General features: G+C 46.7%; 2 protein-coding genes and 1 pseudogene across 7 annotated transcripts; all 3 read right to left on the bottom strand.

Moving 5' to 3' along the window:
• Nucleotides 1–684: 684 nt before the first annotated feature.
• LOC133488752 (inositol monophosphatase 1-like) lies at nucleotides 685–7,557 on the bottom strand. 5 transcript variants are annotated; one of them, XM_061797049.1, is made up of 9 exons: nucleotides 7,407–7,557; nucleotides 4,550–4,622; nucleotides 4,334–4,476; nucleotides 2,249–2,353; nucleotides 2,133–2,178; nucleotides 1,940–2,048; nucleotides 1,761–1,869; nucleotides 1,032–1,248; nucleotides 685–956 (listed from the first exon to the last, which is right to left on the bottom strand). In XM_061797049.1, the coding sequence occupies exons 2-8, from the start codon at nucleotides 4,610–4,612 to the stop codon at nucleotides 1,044–1,046; spliced, it is 780 nt and encodes a 259-aa protein (XP_061653033.1). In that variant the 5' UTR covers nucleotides 4,613–4,622; nucleotides 7,407–7,557; the 3' UTR covers nucleotides 685–956; nucleotides 1,032–1,043. The 5 variants fall into 5 exon arrangements, with proteins under 5 accessions (XP_061653033.1, XP_061653028.1, XP_061653031.1 ...); XM_061797044.1 differs by having other exon boundaries at nucleotides 1,032–1,183; nucleotides 7,407–7,555; XM_061797047.1 differs by having other exon boundaries at nucleotides 1,032–1,183; nucleotides 4,334–4,473; nucleotides 7,407–7,554.
• Nucleotides 7,558–7,632: 75 nt separating this feature from the next.
• Nucleotides 7,633–11,860, bottom strand: LOC133488754 (inositol monophosphatase 1-like; annotated as a pseudogene).
• A 1,062-nt stretch (nucleotides 11,861–12,922) lies between these two features.
• Nucleotides 12,923–24,702, bottom strand: riok1 (RIO kinase 1 (yeast)). Of its 2 annotated transcripts, none has more exons than XM_061797000.1 (17): nucleotides 24,478–24,702; nucleotides 23,239–23,416; nucleotides 23,074–23,155; nucleotides 22,752–22,821; nucleotides 21,238–21,280; nucleotides 21,070–21,162; nucleotides 20,889–21,001; nucleotides 20,500–20,580; nucleotides 20,336–20,422; nucleotides 19,159–19,296; nucleotides 18,980–19,083; nucleotides 15,388–15,494; nucleotides 15,248–15,313; nucleotides 15,062–15,181; nucleotides 14,888–14,941; nucleotides 13,183–13,305; nucleotides 12,923–13,119 (listed from the first exon to the last, which is right to left on the bottom strand). In XM_061797000.1, exons 1-17 carry the CDS (start codon nucleotides 24,534–24,536, stop codon nucleotides 13,009–13,011), a joined length of 1,629 nt encoding a protein of 542 aa, XP_061652984.1. In that variant the 5' UTR covers nucleotides 24,537–24,702; the 3' UTR covers nucleotides 12,923–13,008. The 2 variants fall into 2 exon arrangements, with proteins under 2 accessions (XP_061652984.1, XP_061652985.1); XM_061797001.1 differs by having other exon boundaries at nucleotides 23,239–24,104; nucleotides 24,478–24,689.
• Nucleotides 24,703–25,246: the final 544 nt, after the last annotated feature.

Genomic DNA, 25,246 nt, shown 5'->3' with positions numbered 1-25,246 from the left:
TTTCACCCCAAATCAAAACAAGTCGGTCAACATCAACTTCACCAAATTTTTACGACAGGCGGTGCCACTCGGTGCCGGATCGTCACTGCCGTTGTGGACGTGGCGTCCGAAAAGCTGATGTGAATTTGTGGGGAAAAAAATGAGTCAGGAGTGAAATAGATTTTGGTGTATTTGTGGAAATAATCATTGATCAAATTATCTGTCAAGTAAAAAATGACAATGGCAGTTTTGACTAGGGTTCTCTTTTATGGCGTATATTGTAACTGCCTCCAAACTTCTCGTGCCATATGATGTTTTACGTTCCAGCCGCCGCCAGAGTACAGGAGCGGTTGATATCATCAAAACGTGCAATACGATGATTTCACCTTCACGGGGCACGAGACTTACTCCAGCCTCTCTGGAGTGCGGATGAGCCAGCGCGCTTAAAGCCCGCTACACGCATTAAGACAATTGGCCTGATTTTGGGCCAATTTTGCCCCTTTCCAACCACGTCAAACAAACACCAGACAATCTTACGTCTTAGAGAAGATCATCCCATAAGATTGGCCTTAGGTCTGCAAAACCCCAAGTGTTTGTTCGTTTTTGGGAGATTTCGAGATGGCCGGTGAACAGAATCTTTGTGTGTGGTGTTCTGTGTTCATATTATCGGAGCACACCACACAACCAAAACGGCTAAGTGCCAGATTATTTTTTTTTTGGAATCTTTATTTGTGGGGTAGGTCATAATCTTTTATGTGAAAATTCTCTTATGACATTGACCAAAGTTGACCAAAGGAGGTTTGGGACTGACGCCAGCAAAATGTAAGATTTGTTACTTATTGATGCCAAACGCAGAGGTCATGATGCCACGTCATCTCGGCGCACACTGAACGCGTCGATTTCTTTGACGAGACGCTCGGCGACGCTCTGATTGTTGGCAGCCAAAACGCGGCGGGACATCAAGTCCAGCGGGCCTCCTGCACACACAAACACACACACGTGAGCAGGGCAATGCGCCGCATGAAGCGTCGCCACGACGACGGCGCTCTCACCCTCCACGTCCATCAGGACGCCGCCGGCCTCGGCGACGACGAGCGACCCGGCGGCGACGTCCCACACGTGGATGCCGATCTCGTAGTACGCCTCCACGCAGCCGGACGCCACCAGGCACATGTTGATGGCTGCGCTTCCTGTGCCGCGCACCCTGCGACCACACGTGAGCGAGCGCCATCGTCATCATCGTCATCGTCGTCATCGACGGGACAAGGGCTGGGTGATTAAGCGAAACTTAATCGTGATTTCAATTGGTTTTTTTTCTTCTCGTGATCGTCAAAACATTATAATCGAAGAAAAGCGATTGTGCCGAACAGCGTGGTGTCACCGTGTGACGTATGCCCTCGCTGAGCAGTTTATTGACGCCCAGTTGGAGTTTACTGTCAAACACACAACAAAAACAATGACACACCTTGTATCTTGAAAGAGCTCACACATTATTTTCGAACCATGGCCAGCTTAATGCTAACACCCTATTAACGGGCTAGCTAAAATTAGCATGAGCTTTACCGTTAAATTAATGTGTGAATACACACGAACATACGCACATTTTCAGTTTTTTCTTTTAAGTTCTATTTAAGGTTGAGTTTTGGTAGTTGAATACATTACCAAGTTTTGAAATCAATGAATGATTGTGTCTCTTAACACTGCTTTCAATAGCAATGATGATTATTTCTTCCATAATCGCCCAGCCCAAAGGGGGCGGGGTTCTGCTGCGGTTGCGCTACCCGTGGACAGGAATGCTGACGACCCTTTTGAGGCTGGAGAAGATCTTGTCCACCGTTTGAGGGTCTCTGTTGGACCCGAACTCCGTGGCGATGATGGCCTGCTGGATGTCTGACGGGAAGTCACATGACATCACTTCCTGCTTCCAATTCTTGAAAGAAGCGAAGGATAGAAAGAAGACCTTGCTGCTGGGAAACCTGCAGCGGCTCGCCGTTGCAGAAGGCGCCCCTCCCCCGGCGGGCCGTGTACATCTGATCCTGGAAGCAACTGTACACCACGCCAAACTCCACCTGGGAAGCGGACACGCGAGCGCTCGATTGACAGCTCGCCGCGCTTCCGGAAGGAATGGGAGAGAACGTTTCCGCGGCTCTCACCTGCTTGTTGACGGAGAATCCGATGGAAACGGCGACGAAAGGGAAGCTGCGAAGGAGAGCAGATGAGCTCGAGTCAACGTCGGACAACGAGAAGATGACGAAGATGACAAATTCACGTGTGAACGAAGTTGGTGGTCCCGTCGATGGGGTCGATGATCCACGTGGGCGCATCGGTCAGGACGCAAGCTTCTCCTGCGGCCACAGACTCCTCCCCTATGAAGCTGACACACGCACCGAAGATTTACTTCCTATTTTGTGACAATGTTTTTCGAAGATTAAATGATGAAAAAAAAAAAAAAAAAAAAAGTCATCACATTTGAATGAAAAGCGTTGACTCGCACTACTATTTTTTTCCAGTTTCATACTTTATTTATTTCGCTTGTATTGTTTTAAGCCAAAAAGCTATTCCCGAGTCAGTACGTTGCCATCTGTCGAGTGGGCCGCCGCCCGAAAGGTTCCGAGCGTTGGAGCGTCATTTTTGGGGGGATGCGAAAAGGAATCCATGTCATCCCCGTTTGTGACGTCATCGAGAGCAGGCTCCATTTAGTTTTGTTGCATTTCAATTTTCTGAACGCTGGCTGCGCAGCTTTGAAAACTTTGCTCGGGAAAAACAATAATTTAGTCGAAGGTGAGTAAGAATCTGTCAGGTAATTTGAAGAAGTGTTCGTTTATGTACGAAGGAAGCTGTATAAAAAAAAATCACAATTCACCCCATTTGGTGCGTAATCAATCATTTTTTTGCATCCATCAAAATTGGTTGTCAACTTGCGAATGGCAGCCATGTTGCATTTCCAAATGCAGGCGTGATTCTGACCCGGTAATCACTGATCGTTTATAGCCTGGAGACAGGAATAATGCGCAACCTCCTTTCAAAAAAGACAACGCACTCGTAGAAGCTCGAACCGTCTCCGGTGGCTTTTTTATTTTTTTTATTTTTGTTTTTTTAAAACACAAGATGTCAAAACAGCCACCAATGATGGCAATAGAAACGATGCAAATGCATGCAAATGACCAATGGGGATGAGCAGATTTGGCTGCAATAAACATCTGAGCCGCTTCTCTTCACTCGGGTCGCGGGCAACATAAACAATAAACTGAAAGTTTCATGGAAATATCTTGAGCCATTAAGAAAGTTACAGGAGTTTATGGGATGAAAACCATGTCTTGGGTCACAGCTTTCATTTTGTTTCCATGAAAAATTGCCCTTCATTTACAAAATTCAAAAAGTAATAACTCAGTTTGTAACCTATCAAAGTGATCTCGGTGTCATTGGAAATCTTAATTCATGCTTTTTCAGGCTAAATAATTTATTTGAGCATATAACCACTTTAAGGATTTTGCGAACCTACTCATCCTACGTGAGCTCCATTTGATTTATTAAATAAAATCTACCCCCAAAAATAAACTCCACCTTGTTGTCAATAAGCGCATCACGACAAAAAGGAGGGCTTTCATTCACCTGACGCTACGCGAGCATGGCGATACATTCATCATAAGACACACGTACGGCGGCTGAAATACGTATTTAGCGTCACCATTTTTCTCAAATATATTTCCAAAGGTGCAATTGACGTGAACATTTCCCCAGATTTTGGGAACAACCCAAGTAATCCATACATAGAAAGAAAGTCCAAGAAATAAGAGCAGAAATTAAGTTGTGTGTAACAATGTGAAAAGGTATTGAACACACCAACTGATATTTAATACTTTGAACAAAAGTCTTTGGTTTGCAATGACAGCGTCTATACGCCTCCTGCCCGAAGATAGCCGGCCGGGATAGGCTCCGGCACGCCCGAATGGATGGACGGATATTATTCAAGTATTATTTGTTCTACTTTCTTTGAAAGTATGGATTACTTGAGGTGTTCCCAACATCAGGTGAAATTTTCACGTCAATAAGACCTTTGGAAGTACATTTAGTGAGAAAAATGGTGACGTGCTAAATACTTATTTCAGCCGCTGTATAATCCACCAAAATGGTCGTCCGTCCCTGTAAGACGCATCTCTCGCTTTCTAACCTCCTCTATCTTATTCTCTCCATTTTCTCTAACTATCTGCTGTTTATATATCAAAGTGGCTCCCTTCAATTCCTACTCTCCTTTTTATTTCTGGCAACAAAAGACATCTTTAACAATAGTTTTCCCTCCACAAATCTGATTTTCCTCACACACACACACACACACACACAAAGAGCTTCCTACCAGTGTGTCGGGAATTTCTCCTTGACCGATTGGATGATGAGTTTCTCGACCTTCTGGTCCGTCTGCGTCACCAAGTCGATGGACGAACTTTTCACCATCACCGCCTCCTTTTGCACGCTCCCCACCGCATCACGCACCATCTTCTCAATAACAACAACCACCCACTCCTCAACAACTACTACTATCGACTGTGTGTGTGTGTGTGTGTGTGTTTACCTGTCCAGCTTTTCGCGCCACGGCGACGGCATGGTCCATGGCACTCTGCCACACGTCTGTCATGCTGGATGGGCTGCTTGAGAACACATTTTATTTGATTTTCAAAATCCCTTCCATTGATGTGATCATCAGCTAGGCACCGTGGCAACGCATCAAGGCTGCGAGGCGTAACGGGGTCCATTTCTCTTGTTTGTTTGTTGTTCTTATTACTTTTAGGACCAATGAAGCCAAGATGGAACTTCAAAGCTGTTTAGACTGCACAGACTTGAGTGTCTTGGAAAATTCAGCTGGCAGCCTGGATGAATATACGGACACGGTCACATCCTATATTAGTTTCTGTGAAGAGGTGTGTGTACCAACATCCTTTCGCACAGTCAATAACAACAGGCCGTGGTTCACGGCCTGTTGTGACTTAAGCATCTTCGCCAAGATAAGGAGGGCGCAAATCAGAGCCCTGTATGATCGCACGAGGAACCAGCTGACTCAAGAAATTAACATTGCAAAGAGAAACTATGCAGCAAAGTTGGAAAAACAGTTTAGCGCTAACGACTCTAAATCAGTCTGGCGTGCATTCCAATCGCTGACCAATTACAACAATAGCACACGAGCCAACGACTTGAACACCTTCTACTGCAGATTGGAAAGGGACACTTTCACACCCCAGACCCACCCGGCCGCACCACCCACCACCATCACACCTCTGACTTCTGCGTTGACTATCCACGAACAGGATGTGAGACGCATCTGCAAACAACAAAAGATTAACAATGCGGCAGGCCCGGACCACGTGTCCCCATCCCGCCTCAAAGTCTGCTCGGACCAGCTCGCTCCAGTCTTCACTCAGATCTTCAATAGATCTCTGGAACTGTGCGAAGTACCATCCTGTTTCAAACGCTCCACCATCATTCCAGTCCGCGGGAAACCTACAATCTCGGGTCTAAATGACCACAGGCCTGTCGCCTTGACAGCTGTGGTCATGAAGTCCTTTGAACGTCTCGTGCCGGACCACCTCAAGAGCGTCACAGGTCCCCCGCCGGACCCCCTGCAGTTTGCCTACCGAGCGAACAGGTCTGCGGATGATGCAGTCAACATGGGACTGCACTTCCTCCTAGAACACCTCGACAGTGCATGGACCTACGGGAGGATCTTGTTCGTGGACTCAACACCATGATCCCTGAACTCCTTTCTTCCAAGCTTCTCCAAATCAGCGTCTCGCCTGCCATCTGCTAGTGGATTTACAGCTTTTTACAGCAGGCTGGGGGAGGCCACCTCATCCACACGCAGCATCAGCACTGGGGCACCCCAAGGTCGTGTCCTCTCTCCGCTGCTCTTCTCTCTCTACACGAACGACGGCACCTCAACGCACCCGACTGTCAAACTCCTGAAGTTTGCAGATGACACCGCTGTCATCGGCCCCATCGAAGACGGTGACGAGTCTGCATATCGACAGGAAGCGGAGCGGCCGGAGCTGCGGTGCGGCCGACGCAACCTGGAGCTGAACACGCTCAAGACTGTAGAGATGATCGTGGACTTCAGGAGGCATCCTTCGCCACAGCTGCCCCTCACGCCGTCCAGGTGCCTTGTGTCAACTGTCGAGACCTTCAAGTTCCTGGGAATTACAGTCTCTCAGGACCCGAAGTGGGCGATCAACATCAACTCCGTCCTCAAAAAGTCCCAGCAGAGGATGTACTTCCTGCGGCTTCTGAGAAAGCACGGCCTGCCACGGGAGCTGTTGAGGCGGTTCTACACAGCGGTCATCGAATCCGTCCTGTGTTCTTCCATCACAGTCTGGTTTGGTGCTTCTACAAAAAATGACAAACTCCGACTGCGACGGACAATCAAAACTGCTGAAAGGATTGTCGGTACCCCCCTACCCACCCTTGAGGACTTGCACGCTGCCAGAACTAAGACAAGGGCGTGCAAAATCCTCTCGGACCCTCGGCATCCCGGTCCCCAGCTGTTCCAGGTCCTTCCCTCAGGTAGGCGCTACCGATCAATGCAAACTACAACTAGCAGACATTCCAACTTCTTAAACAGCTAACCTTCAATTCCATTCCAACATGCTGCCATTTTTTTTGTCGTGAGTTCGTTGTCACATTTCTGTGGGGCCAATTCTACATTACTCGTGCACTCACTGTCGCCGTCTCGCCACGCTGCACTATTTGCATATCTGTTGTTGACCAATACTGGCCACTCGTGCCAGACTAGCATCTGCCCCATTTGCACACTGACTCAGGAGTCTCTGCAACAATCGACATTGTCCCAGATGATCGCGCTACTCGTCACTTTAAAGTGCATCCACTCGTTGAAGTCTCGGCAGCCTTTGCACAATGCTCATTGCATCGGACAATTGCTACATTAGTCATTCAAACTGCTCTAAGTGCAAGAGGACTTGCATCTTTTGCACAATTGTTACAAAATATATATATTGTACCGGTGACTGTTTTTCTCATTGTCTTTATGTCTCAAAGGTGGTGTTGTCGTACTCGAGCGGCTCCAACTACCGGAGACAAATTCCTTGTGTGTTTTTTGGACATACTTACGTACAAATAAAGATTATTCTGATTCTGATATTGTTTGTCAAGCTTTAGCACTTCTTACGTCAGTGACGACGTGCCAGATGCGAAAAGTGGGTAACGTAATAAAATCATTTTAAGGAGCCAAACACCGTTGAAGAGTTTAGGATTAACGGTTTAGCAAAAAAACGTTGTACACGGCTAAAGGAATGACAATCAAGCCCATCTATATTTAGATCTATCTTTACATCTGTCTTGCTTCTACATGAATGTGGAGCCGAAACAAAAAGTTTTGTACAAGAGGCACACAAACGCCAAACTCAGTTGAGTTTCAGACTTACGCGTGACGTGGGGGAAAAAAAATAAAATAAAAATAAAAGATGAAATAAAATAACTTTGAGCTTGACGCTGCGGATCAACGACTCGGCTAACTTCCGGGTTTTGTCTTCTTCGTTGGCCACGTCCGCCGCTGCCGCCCTCTGGTGCCCGCACTGAGACTCATTTCGCTCACACGTTCATATTTGCTACAAACAAGCAAACAACATTCTAAACTTCTTTTCCTTTTTTATTTGTTCATTTGGCCACATTGTGACTCATGAGACATTCTGTCATCAAATTATTTCAGATGATTGACGCCAAGTGTCAATAATGTAATGAAGCTCAATGTTCAATTGGACATTTTGATTGGGGAAAAACATTAATCTTAAAAATAATTAAACCATGCTGAAAGTGTGTCTTTCACTCCAGCAATGACGACCGGCTGAAATAAAATAGCACTGACTTTTCTAACATATTCCTGGACGCTAAAAGTTTATTATTTTCACACACAAAAAATATGATATGTGTTATATTATTTGAGTTTCAAAATAAGATGATGCCCCGCCCCCATCTTAAGTTCTGCCTCCAAGCAGCTCGGATTGGTGAGTCGACAGCCGCCTGACATATGATGGAACGTCATTGGCTTGGCTCGGCGTCGTCACGGCTACAGGGAAAGGCTCGAAAGACACAAGCGATTTGATTGGCCACGGCGAGCGAGCTGGCTGCGATGACTCGCCGTGACATCACGTCGAAAGGGGAGGAGCCTGAAGAGAAGGACACACCCATGCACGGCTGACACGCGACACCCACCGTCCGTATCCATGACGACACCTCCGGCTTCCTGGACGATGATGGCGGAGGCGGCGATGTCCCAGCAGTGCATCCCCACGTGATAGTAGACGTCAGCGCCACCTGTGGCCACCTGGCACATGTCCACCGCCGCCGTGCCCAACGCTCGCACTCTGACGACATCATCAGAATCAGAATCATCTTTATTTTGCCAATTATGTCCAAAAACACACAAGGAATTTGTCTCCGGTAGTTGGAGCCGCTCGAGTACGACAACAGACGGTCAGTCAATTGACAGAGAACACTTTTGGGACAGAAAGACATTGACAAAAAACAAGTCACTGAGCAATAAAGGGTTGCTAGGTATCTGGAAATGCCGGTGCAATTATGATTATTATTTCTTTATTTTGACAATTGTGCCAAAATGTGCAGAGTCCTCTCGCACTTCGAGCAGTTTGAATGACTAATATAGCAAGAGTCCGGAGCAATGAGCATTGTGCAAAGGGCGCGCCGAGACTTCAAGGAGTCGACGCAGTTTAAAGTGACCGGTTGCGCGATAATCTGGGACAATGTCGATTGTGCAAATGTTGCAGATACTCCATCCAACATTGGGACCATTAGGACCAACGGAAATGTTTAGAAGGGGGATAGGGACCGACCGCGAACCCAAAACCAAAAATAATTGATGCCCATGATGATTTCTGTGAAGAAATGGTTAAAAAAAAAAAAAAGAAAGAAAAAAAACTCTAATAATATATAATGCTTTTATTTTACCCAAATATTCTTGAATAAGCGGTGATATAGCACCAATAAGCGTTTTGGGGTTGCCCGCCGCACCCTCCAAAAAAAAAAAACCCAAAAACAAATGCAAAAATGTAAAAAAGAAATTTGAAAAAAATTCCGCAAATAGGTGAATCTGTGGGTGCTGCAATACGAATATGCGGGGGTCCACTGTATTTTACAGTCTAACCCTATTTCCGCTCGTCTTTTACACAAGAAGGGACTCCAATGGGTCCGCTCAAGAACAATAGTGGAAAGTGGAGGTGTGAAACCGACCGTATGTATTCCTATGAGAGGACGCCTAACCCTAAGCCCCGCCCGACCCGATGTTGCATCTCTGCCTCAGCCTACCGTGCTGTTTTCTGTCCAACCAATTTTCTGTTTACCTACATGATGTGTATTGGATTGGTCTAAACTATTTACATGTAGGAAGGTATAAAAAAAAAAATGGGGTTTGAAAGCCCCTTTTGGGCAGAACTTTGAGATGCTCAATGGCTCCATGTCCAACTGTCTTACATCTTTACAAACATAATAAACTGAGCTTTAAGTTATTTTGTCTTAGTATAACCTCGATTCCAATGAAGTTGGGATGTTGTGTTAAACAGAAATAAAAACAGAATACAATGATTTGCAAATCATGTTCAACCTATACTTAATTGAATAATCATTGTGTTCTGTTTTGAGTTATGTTGAACACAACGTCCCAACTTCATTGGAATTGGGGTTGTATTTCATTCAGGTGTTCTCCATTGGAGGAAGTCCTTTTTTCCCCACAACCGCCATCACCAACAGCAACGGCCCCTTCAGGCCCATCGGCGCGTCCCATTCTCACCCGTGCACGGGTAGCTGGAGCAATCTGCAGATGTTGGAGGTCATCGCGCTCAGCTCCGATCTCGGTCACCACCAGGCATCCGCTCACATCTGATTGGAGCAGACACGAGAGGCAAGGAAAGTTGATTTGTAAAGCGCCATTCACGAAGAAAGCAAATCCCGATAAGATCGCAACACAAAAGCGGCCAAAATGCCAAAATACACAAACCCACACAATAAAAGCACGATGGTTAAAATGAGAAATTACATTTTGGATTTATGAAAAAGCAGCAGCGAACAATAACGTTTTCAGTCTAGATTTCAATGCAGCGATAGTTGGAGCAGATCTCAGGTGCTCGGGAAGTTTGTTGCACAGTTGAGGAGCAAAGAACCACAATGCTGGAAAAACCGCTCGGTTCTGGTTCTGGTTCTGATTCTAAAGTAAGAGGCCTGACGGGTCTGGAAGTCTCAGAGGAAAGTCAAAAGTAGGTCATTGATTTCGGTCCGAACCCATCGAGAACTTTGGGAAACGACTACGACATCACTATAGGCTCATCTCATTTTTCTGTGTGTGTGGCTTCCTCGGTTTTCGTTCCTCGCTCGTCGGGTTCCATGCTGGCTCCTCCTGCCGGAAATTCCACGGAGGAGCGAGGAGATTGACAGAGGAGCGAGGCGGGAGGAAGTGGAAATGTTCGGGGGAAATGAGACAATCGCACCTCCGTGGCGTCACCATCTACTAAAGATAATGTCACCATGCCATTGATGGAGTCATTTTAGCATCAAATACAACAGTCACTCAGCAAAATATGACAAAGGAAATAATATATAATAATAAAGCAATGATGAAAAGCGAAGATGAGCCATTTCATTTGAAGCTCTGCTCCGTTTCCGATCCAGCCGGTGTACGGCCGTTTTTATACGTCACCAAGAATTCAGCACGCAGAAACGTCAGACGTCCCTCCATTTAAGCGCGCCGGTTGAAGCTCGTCAATGCGCCTTTAACACGGTCGAGACGATCGTTCATACGGCGGCCACGTGGAGACGACCATTTCCGGCTCGCTTTCAATGTTTTGAGGAGCTACGAATACTGACATTAAGAGACTTGAGATCAACCAACAGCTTTGCGTCGTCACATCATCAGTACTTGTGGTGACATCATTACGCTTGTTGTGACATCAGTGCGCGTGGGGACCTCGCTGTCCAGAGACGTGCAGCCGCCGCCGCCGTCCGTTGCAATAGGCTCCTCCCCCTCGGCGAGCGTGGAAGACATTTTGGTCGACGCGACTCAACACGTTCCCGAACTCGGTCTAAAGATCACAAGCTCGTCAGTAGGCATTTGACCTCCGACCTTGACGGCCACCTCAAACACGCCGCTCGCCTGCTTGTTGACGCAGAAGGCGATGGAGACGGCCACGAACGGAAACCTAACAGGAAGTGCGCAAAGGTTACTTGCCGCCAGTAGCGACGATGTCGTCAGCCTCTGACCCGTGGACAAAATTGACGGTTCCGTCGATGGGGTCGACGATCCATGCGGGAACGTCCGTCAACTCCAAACGATCGCCGGACACCGCCGACTCCTCCCCCACGAACCTGAGGACAAAAAGTGAATGTTTGCAGATGGAGTTCGTTACGCTTCGTAATGTAATGGCTCACAAGTGCACACCTTTAGGGAATTCAACGATGTCATTTTGTTACGGGAAATTGGCTACTCCCAAACAGAAGAGAAGGAAACATTGACTTGGTTTCATTTCACACTTGGTGTGTGGGCAGGTCCATTTTCCATAATGTCCCAATATCAAGGCCCAATTTATTAGAATATAAAATAAAATATTACTATTGGAAAGGGTTGCGCCTTACCCGTGTTTCGGATATTTGCAGGCGATTGCCGACTTGAGGAAGTTCTCCACGTTAACGTCGCTTTGCGTCACCAAGTCGGCGGCGGAACTTTTACATGTGAAGTCTGCACCTCGCCGCTCGTACGCCACCTGCGGCGCCACCCGAAATAACGGCGTCGTGATTTGCATCATTACTAACATTACGCTCACCTGATGGTCATGGTAACTGGGATGAAATCGGCACATCGCAGAAAAGGTTCCCAAGAGATCACGTGCAGGACTCCAGTGTCAAAGGTCATACCCGACTGGCCTGCTTGGCCACAGAGAGGCCAAAGGTCAAACAGTCGGCCCAGTCGTCAGCCGTGATGAGATGACGAAGAAATAAATTGTCAGCTCAACTTCTCAAATCGTCAATTCTTCCTTTTTATTTTGAAATTGGCCAATCAGAGCGCAGCATCCACCTTCTTGCAACAGTGAACCAACAAAAATCGAGCGTGCGCTTCCCCTTGTCACAGTCATCATCGTCTTCCTCGCTGATATGTAAGCGAGCGTGACCTTCTTGAGTGTCCAAATACTTTTTGCCATTTGCAACCAATGTTTGACCTTCTAGTGCACTCGCGTAACATCACGTTTGCACACGCTTATTTCATCAACTCAATTGTGTGTGTGTGTGTGTGTGCATACATACTGCTGTCACACTTTGTTTTCTGTTGAACCCTATCGCCATAATCAAAACATCTGCATTTGGACTAAGGTTAAGAAAGACGCAAAAGCTCAGCTCGCATGGGCATCGCGCAACCTTCGGTATCCGCCACCAATCGCCACTCGTCAATAAGGCCATTCAGACGTTTAGATTTCGAGCTTGCGTATTGTCGGCGCCGGGGCTTGTTGTCACATTGTGATTATCGTCTTCCCCAGAGCTCGCAACTAAAACGTGGAATGCTAGTTCTCTTCCTTGACAGGGTCAGGGGTCGTGTCCTGTCTGAGAAGAGAAGAGAAGAGTATCGTACAGCGCCAATCGAACTTTTCGCACAACCCAAAATAAAAATAAAAATAAAAATAAAAAATAAAGTCAATTCTATATATTTTAAAAGAGGCTTCTTCCAAATAAATATCCTGGCAGTGATGCATGTGGTACACTTGGTACAGGAGAGATTAAGAAGGCATCTTGTCGTGCCTCTGTCAGTGTTGTTTTAAGCTAACTTGAACAAACATGCTAGGTTGGGGCCAAATCTCAGTCATTTTGGGGTTCTCTCATGTTTTTTCACAAGGAAGCAAAGCTTTCTTTTGATAATTCATTCTTCAATCTTGAATTTTCACTTGAAGAAAGGGAAAACAGGCATTTAATGGAGGATCTTTTGAAGGCATAAGAGACGGACGGAGGCTGTGATTGGCTGCAGCTTGATGACATTCATCTTCCCTTCTTGGTCTTGGCCACTTTCTCCTTCCTCTTCTTCACGTGTTTTGGAACTTTGGTCTTCCTCTTTTCTCTCTGAGCTTCTTTCACCAGCTTCTTCTTCTCCTGAAACAACAAAACTTTGCTGGAACGTTCCTCAATCATGGCTAACATCGCTACCGCTAACACCTTTTTGTCCACGGCGTCGTCGTCGCCAGGCAGCGTATGACCGGCCTCGTCGTCCTCCTCCTCCTCCTCCTCCTCTTCCTCCGGCGAGGACAAACTGCCGTCGTCCTCCAGCAGGGCCGGAACCTGAACGCAGAACACGGGACGTTGGGCTCAATGTGCTCGGGATCGTTTTCGACCACACGTTAAGAGAAGCCATAGTAGTCCTCCAGCCTTAGCGAAGCGTTGCATGACTGTGACTTCGGGCTCTTAAATGTGGCAATCTTTATCCTTTATCTCCATTATTTTTGACGTTTATTAATTTTTTCAAGTCAATTTTGATTGAGGCGGCACGTTGCCCGACCGGTTAGAGCGTCTGCCTCACAGTTCTGAGGAACGGGGTTCAATCCCCGGGCCCGCCCGTGCGGAGTTTGCAGGTTCTCCCCGTGCCTGTGTGGCTTTTCTCCGGGCACTCCGCTTTCCTCCCACATCCCAAAAAACATGCGTGCTAGGTTGACTGAAGACTCTCAATTGCCCGTAGGTGTGAATGTGAGTGCGAATGGTTGTTGGTTTGTATGTGCCCCGCGATTGGCTGGCCAGTTCAGGGCGTACCCCGCCTCCTGCCCGATGACAGCCGGGATGGGCTCGAGCACGCCCGCGACCCGCGTGCGGAGAAGCGGCTCAGAAAATGGATGGATGGGTGGAATTTTGATTGAACAACTGTAATGTGCCTGTGGTCAACATGCTATTATCATCAATGCCATTGGGCTAGATTTCATGTATTTGCCAATTCTATGCTAAAAATTGTGACACTCCTGTCACTTTCTGTCCTGTTACTCGAATGAAGAGTTTCACTACAATCACAGAAGCGTATTGCTGCCACACCAGGGGGAAAAAAAAGCTGAGGATCACCTTTTAACGCGATAAGTGACACGTTTTACTCTGATAAATCTCATGTTCTAATGTGATAAGTTTCATGTTAAAATGTGATCGGTCACTGGCAGAGCGTCTTATTTTTGAGTCTTATAACTCAAATGTTACGAGCTATGCATCTACGATGCTCTTCGATAATATTGTAAAAAAACAAACAAACAAAAATAATAATCATAATACCTTCACAGGATCTCTGCCAGTGACCTGAACCGAAAGTCACGTTTCAATGCGTGCAAGTTATTTATTTCTTTATTTTTGTGGTGTGGCAGCAATAAATAAGCTTCCGTACTACAATAAAACAATGACAAAAATATTCATTTGCCTGAGATGGGCCAATACACATTTTGAGTCGTTAAATAGTCGATTATAAGATTGAGATTGTAAACAAGACATTTCAATGTGGTTTGCAAGAGTTACAACAAGCCAACGGCACCGGATGCCACTCGGAAAAACTGGTGGTTAATTCTGCCTTCTCGTGGAAGAGCATTTCATTGTTTTGTGTGTCACCGTGCATTGCTGGCAGAGGCCAGGGCCGTGTCGCAGCTTCTGATTTATTCCCCCCCCCCCCCGAATAAAAACGGCATTTTGTGTTTACGCATGTTGTCTTCGACTAAAATGAAAATGTGTTTGATGATGGGAAACATTTAAGCGTGACAAACATGGAAAAAAATCAATCAGGAAAGGGGCAAACACTTTCACGCTACTGTAAATGAGTTGAAAACAAGTGAAATTCGATCGATTCCCAGCGCAACGTTCGGGAATCGCGGAAGCCGGAGTGAGTGTGATGTCATCGTACCATCTGAACTCCGGAAAGATCCTTCTTCAGGCCTGTCAACGTCTGGTACAGCACCTGAAACAAAGGACCAGGTAAGATTCATCGGCTGCTGAGCGCCAAATCACCACTTTTGCTTTTCTTGAAGACTTTCGCCACGTCAATTCCTGCGACCCAAGCGCAGACGGGCGACCTCACATTGTCGTCATGCCCGCCGGCGGCCGACTCCTCCCCCTCCTTTTTCCTGACCGCGTCGAAGTCTCGTTCGTAGCGGCTGACCTCGGTCAGCGTTCGTGGGATGTACGCCTTCTTGAACACCTGATCGGACACAGAGGTCACAGGTCAGAGAAAAGCGTGCGGACGTGCCGCCGGTCCGTCTTTCACCTCCTCATCCACACGGTCTCGATCCGAGCGCTGCGCCGACGTCCGCTCGGCCGCGATGGCCATCATCTGGACGGGCGATCGCAAAGGCGGTCAGGCAAAGGGGAAGTAAAGGTCAAAGGTGCCGTGTGCCGCTTACGCACCTTCTCCAGGTACTGATCCATGTTGTAACAGGTGATGGACAGGTCAGTGATGAAGTCAAAAAGCTCCCGGACAGTCATCACCGCCACGCCGCGCTTCACGAAAAACTCTTGACACAAAAACAAGTTTTCAGTCACAACCTTTCTGCAAAGCTACTTTAACTCCTTCCCTACCACCGACATTTAAATTGATTACCTGGAAGCCGAACATTTACTGCCACCGACAAATATATTCATCAACTATGTTTTTCAACTGGTAGGCGTGGAGGAGGACCTCGCCCAGCTTGTTTTTAAAAGGTGTGGTGTGGTCGTATTTTCTCCCTCTCATTGGGATCCTCATAGCGCAGTTTTGAATGTACTGCAGCTGCTGGATGTTCTTGCGGGGGATCCCGATGAATAGCGAGTTACAATAGTCCAGCCCGGAGGGAACAGGCGCAGACAAGCTCTTCATATATATATAAAACGATCCCCCCAAGCTGAGAACAATAGTAGACTAGTCAACGACCTGAACACCTTCTACTGCAGATTGGAAAGGGACACTTTCACACCCCACACCCACCCGGCCGCACCACCCACCACCATCACACCTCTGACTTCTGCGTTAACCATCCACAAACAGGATGTGAGATGCATCTTCAAACAACAAAAGATTAACAAAGCGGCAGGCCCGGACCTTGTGTCCCCATCCTGCCTCAAACTCTGCGCGGACCAGCTCGCTCCAGTCTTCACACAGATCTTCAATAGATCTCTGGAACTGTACGAAGTACCATCCTGTTTCAAACGCTCCACCATCATGCCAGTCCCCAAGAAACCTGCAATCTCAGGTCTGAATGATTACAGGCCTGTCGCCTTGACATCTGTGGTCATGCCGGACCACCTCAAGAGCGTCACAGGTCCCCCGCTGGACCCCCTGCAGTTTGCCTACCGAGCGAACAGGTCTGCGGATGATGCAGTCAACATGGGTCCGCACTTCATCCGAGAACACCTCGACAGCGCGGGGACCTACGCGAGGATCCCGTTTGTGGACTTCAGCTCTGCGTTCAACACAATCATCCCCGAACTCCTCTCCTCCAAGCTTCTCCAGATCAGCGTCTCGCCTGCCATCTGCCAGTGGATTTGCAGCATTCTGACGGGCAGGACACAGCAGGTGAGGCTGGGGGAGGCCACCTCATCCACACGCAGCATCAGCACTGGGGCACCCCAAGGTTGTGTCCTCTCGCCACTTCTCTTCTCTCGCTACACGAACGACTGCACCTCAACGCACCCGGCTGTCAAACTCCTGAAGTTTGCAGATGACACCGCTGTCATCGGCCCCATCGAAGACGGTGACGAGTCTGCATATCGACAGGAAGCGGAGCGGCCGGAGCTGCGGTGCGGCCGACGCAACCTGGAGCTGAACACACTCAAGAGTGTAGAGATGATCGGGGAATCCAGGGGGCATCCTTCGCCACAGCTGCCCCTCACGCCGTCCAGGTGCCTTGTGTCAACCGTTTAGACCTTCAAGTTCCTGGAAATTACAGTCTCTCAGGACCCGAAGTGGGCAATCAACATCAACTCCGTCCTCAAAAAGGCCCAGCAGAGGACGCACTTCCTTCGGCTTCTGAGAAAGCACGGCCTGCCACGGGAGCTGTTGAGGCGGTTCGACACAGCGGTCATCGAATCCGTCCTGTGTTCTTCTATCACAGTCTGATTTGGTGCTGCTACAAAAAAGGACAAACTCCAACTGCAACGGACAATCAACAGACTGCTGAAAAGCTTGTCGGTACCCTCCTACCCACCCTTGACGACTTGCACGCTGCCAGAACTAAGACAAGAGCATGCAAGATCCTCTTGCCTCCACATCCCGGTCACCACCTCTTCCAGCTACTTCGCTCAGGTAGGCGCTACCGAAGAATGCAAACTAAAACTAGCAGACATTCCAACAGCTCCTTCCGTCTTGCCATCAACTTCTTAAACAGCTAACTTACAATTCGATTGCAACATTCCGCCAATTCTTTGTCTTGACGTTGGCGTCACAATTCTACATGACTCGTGCACTCACTGCGGTAGTCTCGCCACGCTGCACTATTTGCATATCTGTTGTTGACCAATACTGGCCACTCATGCCAGAGTAGCATCTGCACCACTTGCACACTGACTGTGGAGTATCTGCAACATTTGCACAATCGACATTGTCCCATATTATCGTCACTTTAAAACGCATACACCTTGAAGTCTCAGCACCATTTATTTGCACAATGGTCATCGTACCAGACTATTGCTATATTCGTCATTCAAACCGCTCTAATTGCTAGAGGACTAAGCATCATTTTGCACAACTGTCAAAACAATTTTAAAATAAAATCATATGTACCGGCATGACCATATTACTAGCAACCTTTTATTACTCAGTGACTGTTTTTCTCAATGTCTTTCGGTCTCCAAAGCGTTCTCTGTCAATTGACAGTCTGTTGTGGTTCTCGAGCGGCTCCAACTGCCGGAGACAAATTCCTTGTGTGTTTCTTGGACATACTTGGCAAGATAAAGATGATTCTGATTCGGATATATGCGCGACCAACTTTTTCAGTTGATCGCACCAGTGCTTCCAGTGCAAAAGTTAGTGTAGAGCCCAGATTAAGCAGTGACTCTCTGTTTGTCTCATCGATTACGAGGGGAAGAAATGACAACACATTGGACGTCGGAAAAGGTAAGGCATCTGACACTCCGACAGAGTACATGTACATATGCTATAAACAAAGCTTGTGTGGCAGTTAGTACACGAAAGTGTGTGTCGCAACGTGAGAAAAGGACGCAAGGAGTGAATGCTAACGGCATGTAAAAAAGCCACTGAAATTCAATTGGAGCCGTGCGCCGAGTCAGCATCACTCACTACCATGTGCACCCCGAAATGCCACAACAAGGAAAAAGTGGACGTATTTTTCGGGGAAAAAAAGAAATGTCATTTTTTTGGGGGTGAAAAAAAAGTAAGGTTTTGAGAATAAAGTCCTTTTTTTCCCAAGAAAAAAGTCTGAGTTTAACATGAACAAAGACATATTTTGTTGGGATCAATGAAATTGCAATCTTACAAACATGAAGTTGTCCAAGATAGTCATAATCCAGTAATATGATACTATGACAACTATGATGATATATTGATTCACCAAATATTAGTTTTATTGTGTAAATGGGGCTAATTATTGTCTAAAATAGAGGACTGTATTCCCCACAAAATAAACATTTTTTCTTAAAAAAAAGAAACAAAAAAGACTTCATTCCTGTAATAATACAACCTTTGTTAAAAAAAAAAAAAAAAAAAAACACCTGACTTTATTCATGTAGCAATGTCAAATATATATGATGATGCGTAACAAATGTCTGAGCTTTCATTGGCCAAAAGCTCAGGGAAGGCCGAGTCATTGTTTATTTGAGTAGGTTTTATTACATCATTAATGAGCCCAACTTGTTTTCTGGCTCCAGTTCCTGGACACCCAGGCTTCCAGAAACCCTATCTTCAGAAGCGCCGTTGGAAAGGCTCCATCGGGTTAGTGTTCTCGAAAGGTTCTTTTCGAGATTCTCGAAAGAGTTCTAAAGACGACTTTGGTTGGGTTCCACTCACCGTTGACGTTGCTGCAGTCTTTCCTGAGGAAGTTGAGCGCATGCGGATGGTCGTGTTCCACAGACTGCGACACGTCGATGATGTAGACGTCGCCAGAGTGATATCTGGATCATACGAGAAGAAAACAAGCTCACCGATTGGCTGCGGGCGGGCGGGTGGGTGGGCGGCCGTGCCCTTACAGCATGTTGAACTCGCTGAGGTCGGCGTGAACCAGTCTGGCTCGGTGGAACATCTTCCTCATGTTGTGGACCACCTGCAGGTAGAGCTCGCGGGCCTTGGACTCGGACAGAACCGCGTTCTTCAGCAGCGGCGCGGGCCTATCGACGAGGTCGGCCCATGAGAACGGGAGTTGTCGATTGCAAGGCTTGAGCAATTATCAATGCAAAAGGTGAAAAGAGCTTTCACTTAACGTGTGCCTAATTAGTTTGTTTTTGATATAATCAACAGTTTTTATTTCTTAAATTTACATTGTGCATAAAGGGCATTCATTAAAAAAAAAAAAAAAAAGAAGAAGAAGAAGCATTTCCAAGCTTTGCGCATCTTCGCTTCAGCAGCTGACATTTGAGCATTTGGTGACAATAGATGAGGTTCAGGGCTGACAAAACATTTCCTTCATCTGACTTCACCAAAACCCTAACCCTCTATTTGGGCACATGATTCACTTGACTCTTATTCCTCTCTGGCCACATTTGCAAGGTTTTTCACCTCGTTGACTTCAAGTTCGACCACTTACCGATCATCGGATGGTAGTATACTGCGACACGACAGTACTATGCTGGCCATATGTCACACAGTGACTACAGTGAGCCAAAGCATCTGTAAGTAATGTTATGGTTCTTAACTGGTTGCGCACTGTACTTGTCAGCTTCGTTATAAATAAAGCCACACATTCGACATAATTCTCATAATTAATAGAAACGCTCCGCAGGCCGAACGTCATGTTAGTAAGGTAGACAAATGTTAATCTAGCTGACTCGCGCTCTGTTAATTTCACCTTTGCAGAAGTGAAGGATCACTTGGGCCCTTTACAGATCCCACAACATGGCGTCTTCGGCGGAAAGGTTGCGATTACATTTGCATTTCATTAGGAAATGCTTCCACACTTTCACCATTTTTCAGTCTTTTTTTCCCCCTCCTCAATTCGCCGTTGCGTCGCATCTTTCTGCTGTGTTTCCGCTCCTTCAACTTCGCTTCCACATTCTACTTCCTACGCATCGGCGACGTAAGAGAGTCGTCACATACAGTGCCGTGAAAAAGTATTAGCCCCCTTCTCGAATTCTTAGATTTTTGCAAAGGTTTCCCACTGTTTCCCTCTTAATTCGAGCTTTGCGATTGGTTAGTGCGATTGGACCTCACATGTCGTCTTTTCCAATGAAGCCCATGAGCAGAACGTGGCTCCGCAGCAGCAGCGGTTCCGGACTCGGGATCCCGGCGGTCTGCAACCTGATAACATTGGGCAAATTTGGACTTTGGTTGCACAACTTTTGGAGGGATTTGCTTCATTCGGGAAAAGCTCTGACCTGATCAGGTTCCTCATCTCCTTCTCTGCCCAAGTCCGCACCATCTTCCTGGGGTTCCCTTTGCAGTACCCGTGACGGAACCTGCACCACAAAGGCTTCAGGAAATACAGCCTGCTGCCACCGCCGAACGTTCGTCAAAATTGGCAAACACTGGTGAAGGCTGGCGAATGTTACCGAATGTTGCCAAACGTAGGTGAATGCAGGCAAACACTGCCGAATGTTGAACATTGCCGAATGTAGGCAAACGTTACCGAATGTTGCCAAAGGTAGGCGAACATCGCCTAATGTAGGCAAACGTAGGCGAATGCCGGCGAACGTTGGCAAACGGCGGCCGATGCTAAGGTTGGCAAACTTTGAGTCGAGTGTGAACGAAAGCAACGACACGGGACCTGAACTCGCCGCTGACGTATTTGTCTCGGTCCTTGAAGTGCAGGATGGAAGTCTTGTAGATTTTGATGGCTCGGCTCTCTCCGTTGGCCGTACTCGCGTGGTAAACGTTGGCCTGACGAGACCAGTGCATTAAAGGGATCAGACCGTCCCGCGTCGACGTCAAAGTGTCGACGGGCTCACCTCTTTCCCTGTGCTGATGCAGCCGTTGATTTCCGAGATGATTCCGCGAGTCAACAGCTTGAAGAGAATCATTCGGGTTCGGGGATCTAAAACCTGCACAACAGTTTCGTCACTCACCAGTTTTATCTGCTCTTTTCACAGAAAAAGGATCTTCACACTCATCAGCACCTGTTCCACGGTGGCCCGATCCGATTTGTCCTTTATTCGGTACCTGTGGGCGGGAGGAACCCTCAGCCAATCAGCCAGCGAATACGAACAACGCTCATTAGATTGGCAATTCCCAAACGGCGTGCCAGGTAAGAAAAGTTCTCCTATTTGCCATCAGTATCTATCTGTACATCTTTGGTTATCCAGTTATGCCAGTGATGTATAGTGGCAGGCAAAACAAATAAATGCTCTTCCACGAGATGACATAAGGTCCAATAAAACTGCTGCCGTTCTTACAACAGGAAAAGTCGCAGCTTCCTGTGAGTAGATCGGCTTGGTGTTCAATTTCCCAGCGAGTACGTCCGCTTAGGAGGAAACGGAAACAACATCATTACTTTTGGTGACATTTTTGTTCATTAGGTGCTGTGAGAGCTTTCTCACTCGTCATCTTAAATTGCATGACGGCTCTCGAGATTCCTAAATGTATACTTTGCCACCGTGGCTTGTTTGCTGTCATACTAGAGCGGAGACAAATTCCTTGTGGGCTTCCAACATATATTTGGCCAATAAAGATGATTCCGATTCTTATTCTGAAGTAAAAGGGGTACCTCGGCTCATGCCTAGATCAGACTACGGGATTTTAGCCCCGATATTGCCCCCATGAGCTATCGCGGGCGATTTTCCCAGATCTGGCCCGACATATTTTATCAGGAACGACAACATTTCTTGTAGTGTGACATAATCGACCAACGGTTTGGCCAAACATAGCCCTACGACGGCAAAATGAAAAGTCGAGCATCTTTGATTTTTTGGGATATCTTCCGTGTAGTGTAACATATGAAGGACAACTCTCCGACAGCGCACCTTGACTTCGACCAATAGGATTATGTATTGTGACCGGCCCTTCGCCTCCAATTGCTCGCTGTTGTCAACATACTTGCGCGCCGTTGTCAACATTTATTCATGCGCACAAACCAATGTTTACTGAAGCTTTAGAGCATGATTGGACAGAACGTCAGCTTGCTTTCGTACAAACGTTAGTGCTAGCACTAGCTTGCTAGGCTACATAACATTCTTTTGCCTGCTTGTGAGCCGTATTGTATTAAAAGTACCGGCGACGACACCACGCTTTTCCTCTCTTTGCCGCCCCCCAACAGACATTGCCGCGATCCATTATTGTTATCGTCGCCATGGTAACAGGTGACACATTCGCATTGACCGGTGACACATTTTATGGGTACGCCTCTCCGACAGTGTTTGATTTGACAAGATTAAGCCCAGTGATCGTAAAAGACGGGACAGGGCGGTATCGGAATACATGTCATGGAGTGTTACCACTGTTTGACCGAGACACGGCAAGATTTGATGACAGTAGTCTGACAAAAAAAAAAAAAAAAAAGACCAAATTTGTCTTATAGTCTGATCCAGGCATCAAGAAAGGTTGGGAAACACGGAATTAGACAACCAATACTAAGAACGCAAATAATAAGAACACCAATACTAAGAACATTCATTGGAGAAGAACGTTGACGTACTTGTCGGCGTCCTTCTGCTTCTGCATCGTTGTCACTTTGTTGATCACGCAATCGGCCAAATTCAGTTTATCTGCAAAGGAACAAACAGGTGTGGAAATGTTCTAATTGGTGTGTGTGTTTAGTATTCAATGTGTGTGTGTTTCTCTGTTTGTTTGTGCATGCGTATCTGGGTGTGTGTTTCTGTGTGCGTCTGCTAGTTTCTCTGTTTGTGTGTGAGTGTGTGCGTATCTGGGTGTGTGTTTCTGTCTGTGTGTATTGTGTGTGAGTGTTCCTGTGTATGTATGCGCATGTACTTGTGTGTGTTTTTGTGTGTGTGTGTTACCCAAGTTGAGCTTGTGTTCAAACCTCCTCAGCGACCTGTCCGTGGTCACAAACGTGCGATTGGTCCAATTCTGTTTGTTGGCCTAGAAGACAAACGAGCGTCAGCTGACTGCGAGCTGTCAATCATCATCATCATCCTCATCATCACAGCTTTCCGTCACCTGACCTGACTGATAGCACTCCTGTTGTAGCGTTTGGTCAGGTCGCCTCCTGAGGCAGACCACAACCACTCATCGTCGTCATCGTCGTCTTCGCAGTCTTCCTCATCTTCCTCATCTTCATTAGTGACCTGTTGTAGGCTGACTTGCTTCATGTCATGCGGGACGTTACGCGTTAGCGATTGGCTGCAGCAGACCACATGGCATAAGAGCAGTTCCACTTCGACAACGCGACGCTTTTCGTTTCCACTTCGACAACGCGATTTTCTTGCTGCTTGGAAATAGAGAGCTAGTGTTGCCACAGTTACCTTGAAAAAGTAACTGTTACTTTACTGGTTAAAAGTAATTTAATTGAGTTACTGATGACTTAATTTCAAAAGGTAACAAAATTAGATTACAAGTAAGTTCTTAGTTATTTTCAGCAGCTGCCGAGTGGCAGTAATATCACTTACAGTGGGGCAAAAAAGTATCTAGTCAGCCACCAATTGTGCAAGATGAGGTCTGTCATTTCCATCATAGGTATTCCTCACCTTATGAGAAGTCCAGAAAATCACACTGTCTGATTTTTAAAGAATCTATTAGCAAATGATGGTGAAAAATAAGTATTTGGTCAATAACAAACATTCATCTCAATACTTTCTTATATACCCTTTGTTGGCAATGACAAAGGTCAAACGTTTTGTGTAAGTCTTCCCAAGGTTTTCACACACTGTTGCTGGTATTTTGGCCCATTCCTCCATGCAGATCTCCTCTAGAGCAGTGATGTTTTGGGGCTGTCGCCTGGCAACACATACTTTCAACTCCCTCCGAAGATTTTCTATGGGGTTGAGATCTGGAGACTGGCTAGGCCACTCCAGGACCTTGACCCTTGACCCTTTGCAGAGAAACAGCCCCAAAGCATGAGCTTTGTAAGTTCATAAGAGCTTGAAAAACAGCTCATCCAGACAGAAACTTGTTCTTATTCTTTTTAAAAGGTTTCCAGTGAACACGGAATCGTTTCAAAAAAGGTGCGAGTCCATACATAGACGCTCTAGTTTATATGCCAGGCCTGAAGTGGCGCTGTAACCCTGCCACCCGCAGGAACTCACCAAAAACAGAGAAGTCCATGCGCCGCATAAATAAATAAACAAACAAACGCGAAGGGAGACATTTGTGACGACCCACGACGAAGAAGAACTTTAGAACTGACAGAACAGACATTTTTTTTCTACGAGGCGAAGTGTCAAGACACACACGCACGCTCTTACCTGTTGTCGTCCTCGACGTCATCAAACTGTCCAGGTACACAGTCGACCACCAGCGCCATGACGTCATGTAACGTCGACCTACTACTGAAAGTCACTTAAGTATAAATTAAATATGAAGATACACAATACGGTGTATGTGTCCAGTCTAGAGAAGTCGTGACGTTCGGACCACAGTAGCCGCGTGCTCGATTGACTTCCGGGTCTGAACACGTGACCGTAGCCGGCGAGAAAGACGTGAGCGACACCATTTAGCTCAAGGCGCCGCCTGCTGGACAGGAGTTTGAAATAGGAAACGTCTCGTTTCCACAAAAAACATCGGTCGCAGCAGATACGCATCGGAGGAAAAAGGTTATCAAATACAGCTAACGAAATATGCCAGTAATGACAACAATAACATTGAAGTAGATGAAGGAGAAGGGCGAGGGGCTCTGTTTTAGGTGTTCATCACAAACCGGAGGCCAGAGTTGAAAATTCAAAGCAAACATAGTGAAGCAGCATTTAGCTGTTATGCTGCTCGCAGATGGAACAAGCTGCTCACAGAAGTCAGCCCCAAGTGTGAATGTTCTTAAATCCAGGTTAAAATCTCATTTTTTTTCTCTCAGGCTAAGGATGGAGCTCTTTTAAAGAATGTTAAAATATTTTTTTGAATCTTTTACTTCCACTGTGTGTTATTTTAAAACATTAGTAAACTGTCTTTGGCGCTTTGCTTTTAAATTGTGTACTTTTAATCATGTGAAGCTCATTGTGTTTGAAATGCGTTGTTTTAACC

This window comes from Phyllopteryx taeniolatus, chromosome 14 (genome assembly GCF_024500385.1).
Source record: "Phyllopteryx taeniolatus isolate TA_2022b chromosome 14, UOR_Ptae_1.2, whole genome shotgun sequence".
NCBI classification, from domain to species: Eukaryota; Metazoa; Chordata; class Actinopteri; order Syngnathiformes; family Syngnathidae; genus Phyllopteryx; species Phyllopteryx taeniolatus.
The sequence above is the reverse complement of the archived record's forward strand: the minus strand, read 5'-3'. Positions and strand labels throughout refer to the sequence as shown.

Bases quoted from the DNA above. Each gene is read 5' to 3' on its own strand.
- LOC133488752 (XM_061797044.1), bottom strand. From the start codon at position 4,612: ATGACAGACGTGTGGCAGAGTGCCATGGACCATGCCGTCGCCGTGGCG. The intron at 4,477-4,549 runs GTAAACACACAC...GTTGTTATTGAG, and splicing joins TGGCGCGAAAAGCTGGACAG to AAGATGGTGCGTGATGCGGT. The intron at 957-1,031 runs GTGAGAGCGCCG...TTGTGTGTGCAG, and splicing joins CGTCCTGATGGACGTGGAGG to GAGGCCCGCTGGACTTGATG.
- riok1 (XM_061797000.1), bottom strand. From the start codon at position 24,536: ATGGCGCTGGTGGTCGACTGTGTACCTGGACAGTTTGATGACGTCGAG. The intron at 21,002-21,069 runs GTGAGCCCGTCG...TGGTCTCGTCAG, and splicing joins GCATCAGCACAGGGAAAGAG to GCCAACGTTTACCACGCGAG. The intron at 15,314-15,387 runs GTGCGTAAGCGG...TCGCCCGTCCAG, and splicing joins TGGATCAGTACCTGGAGAAG to ATGATGGCCATCGCGGCCGA.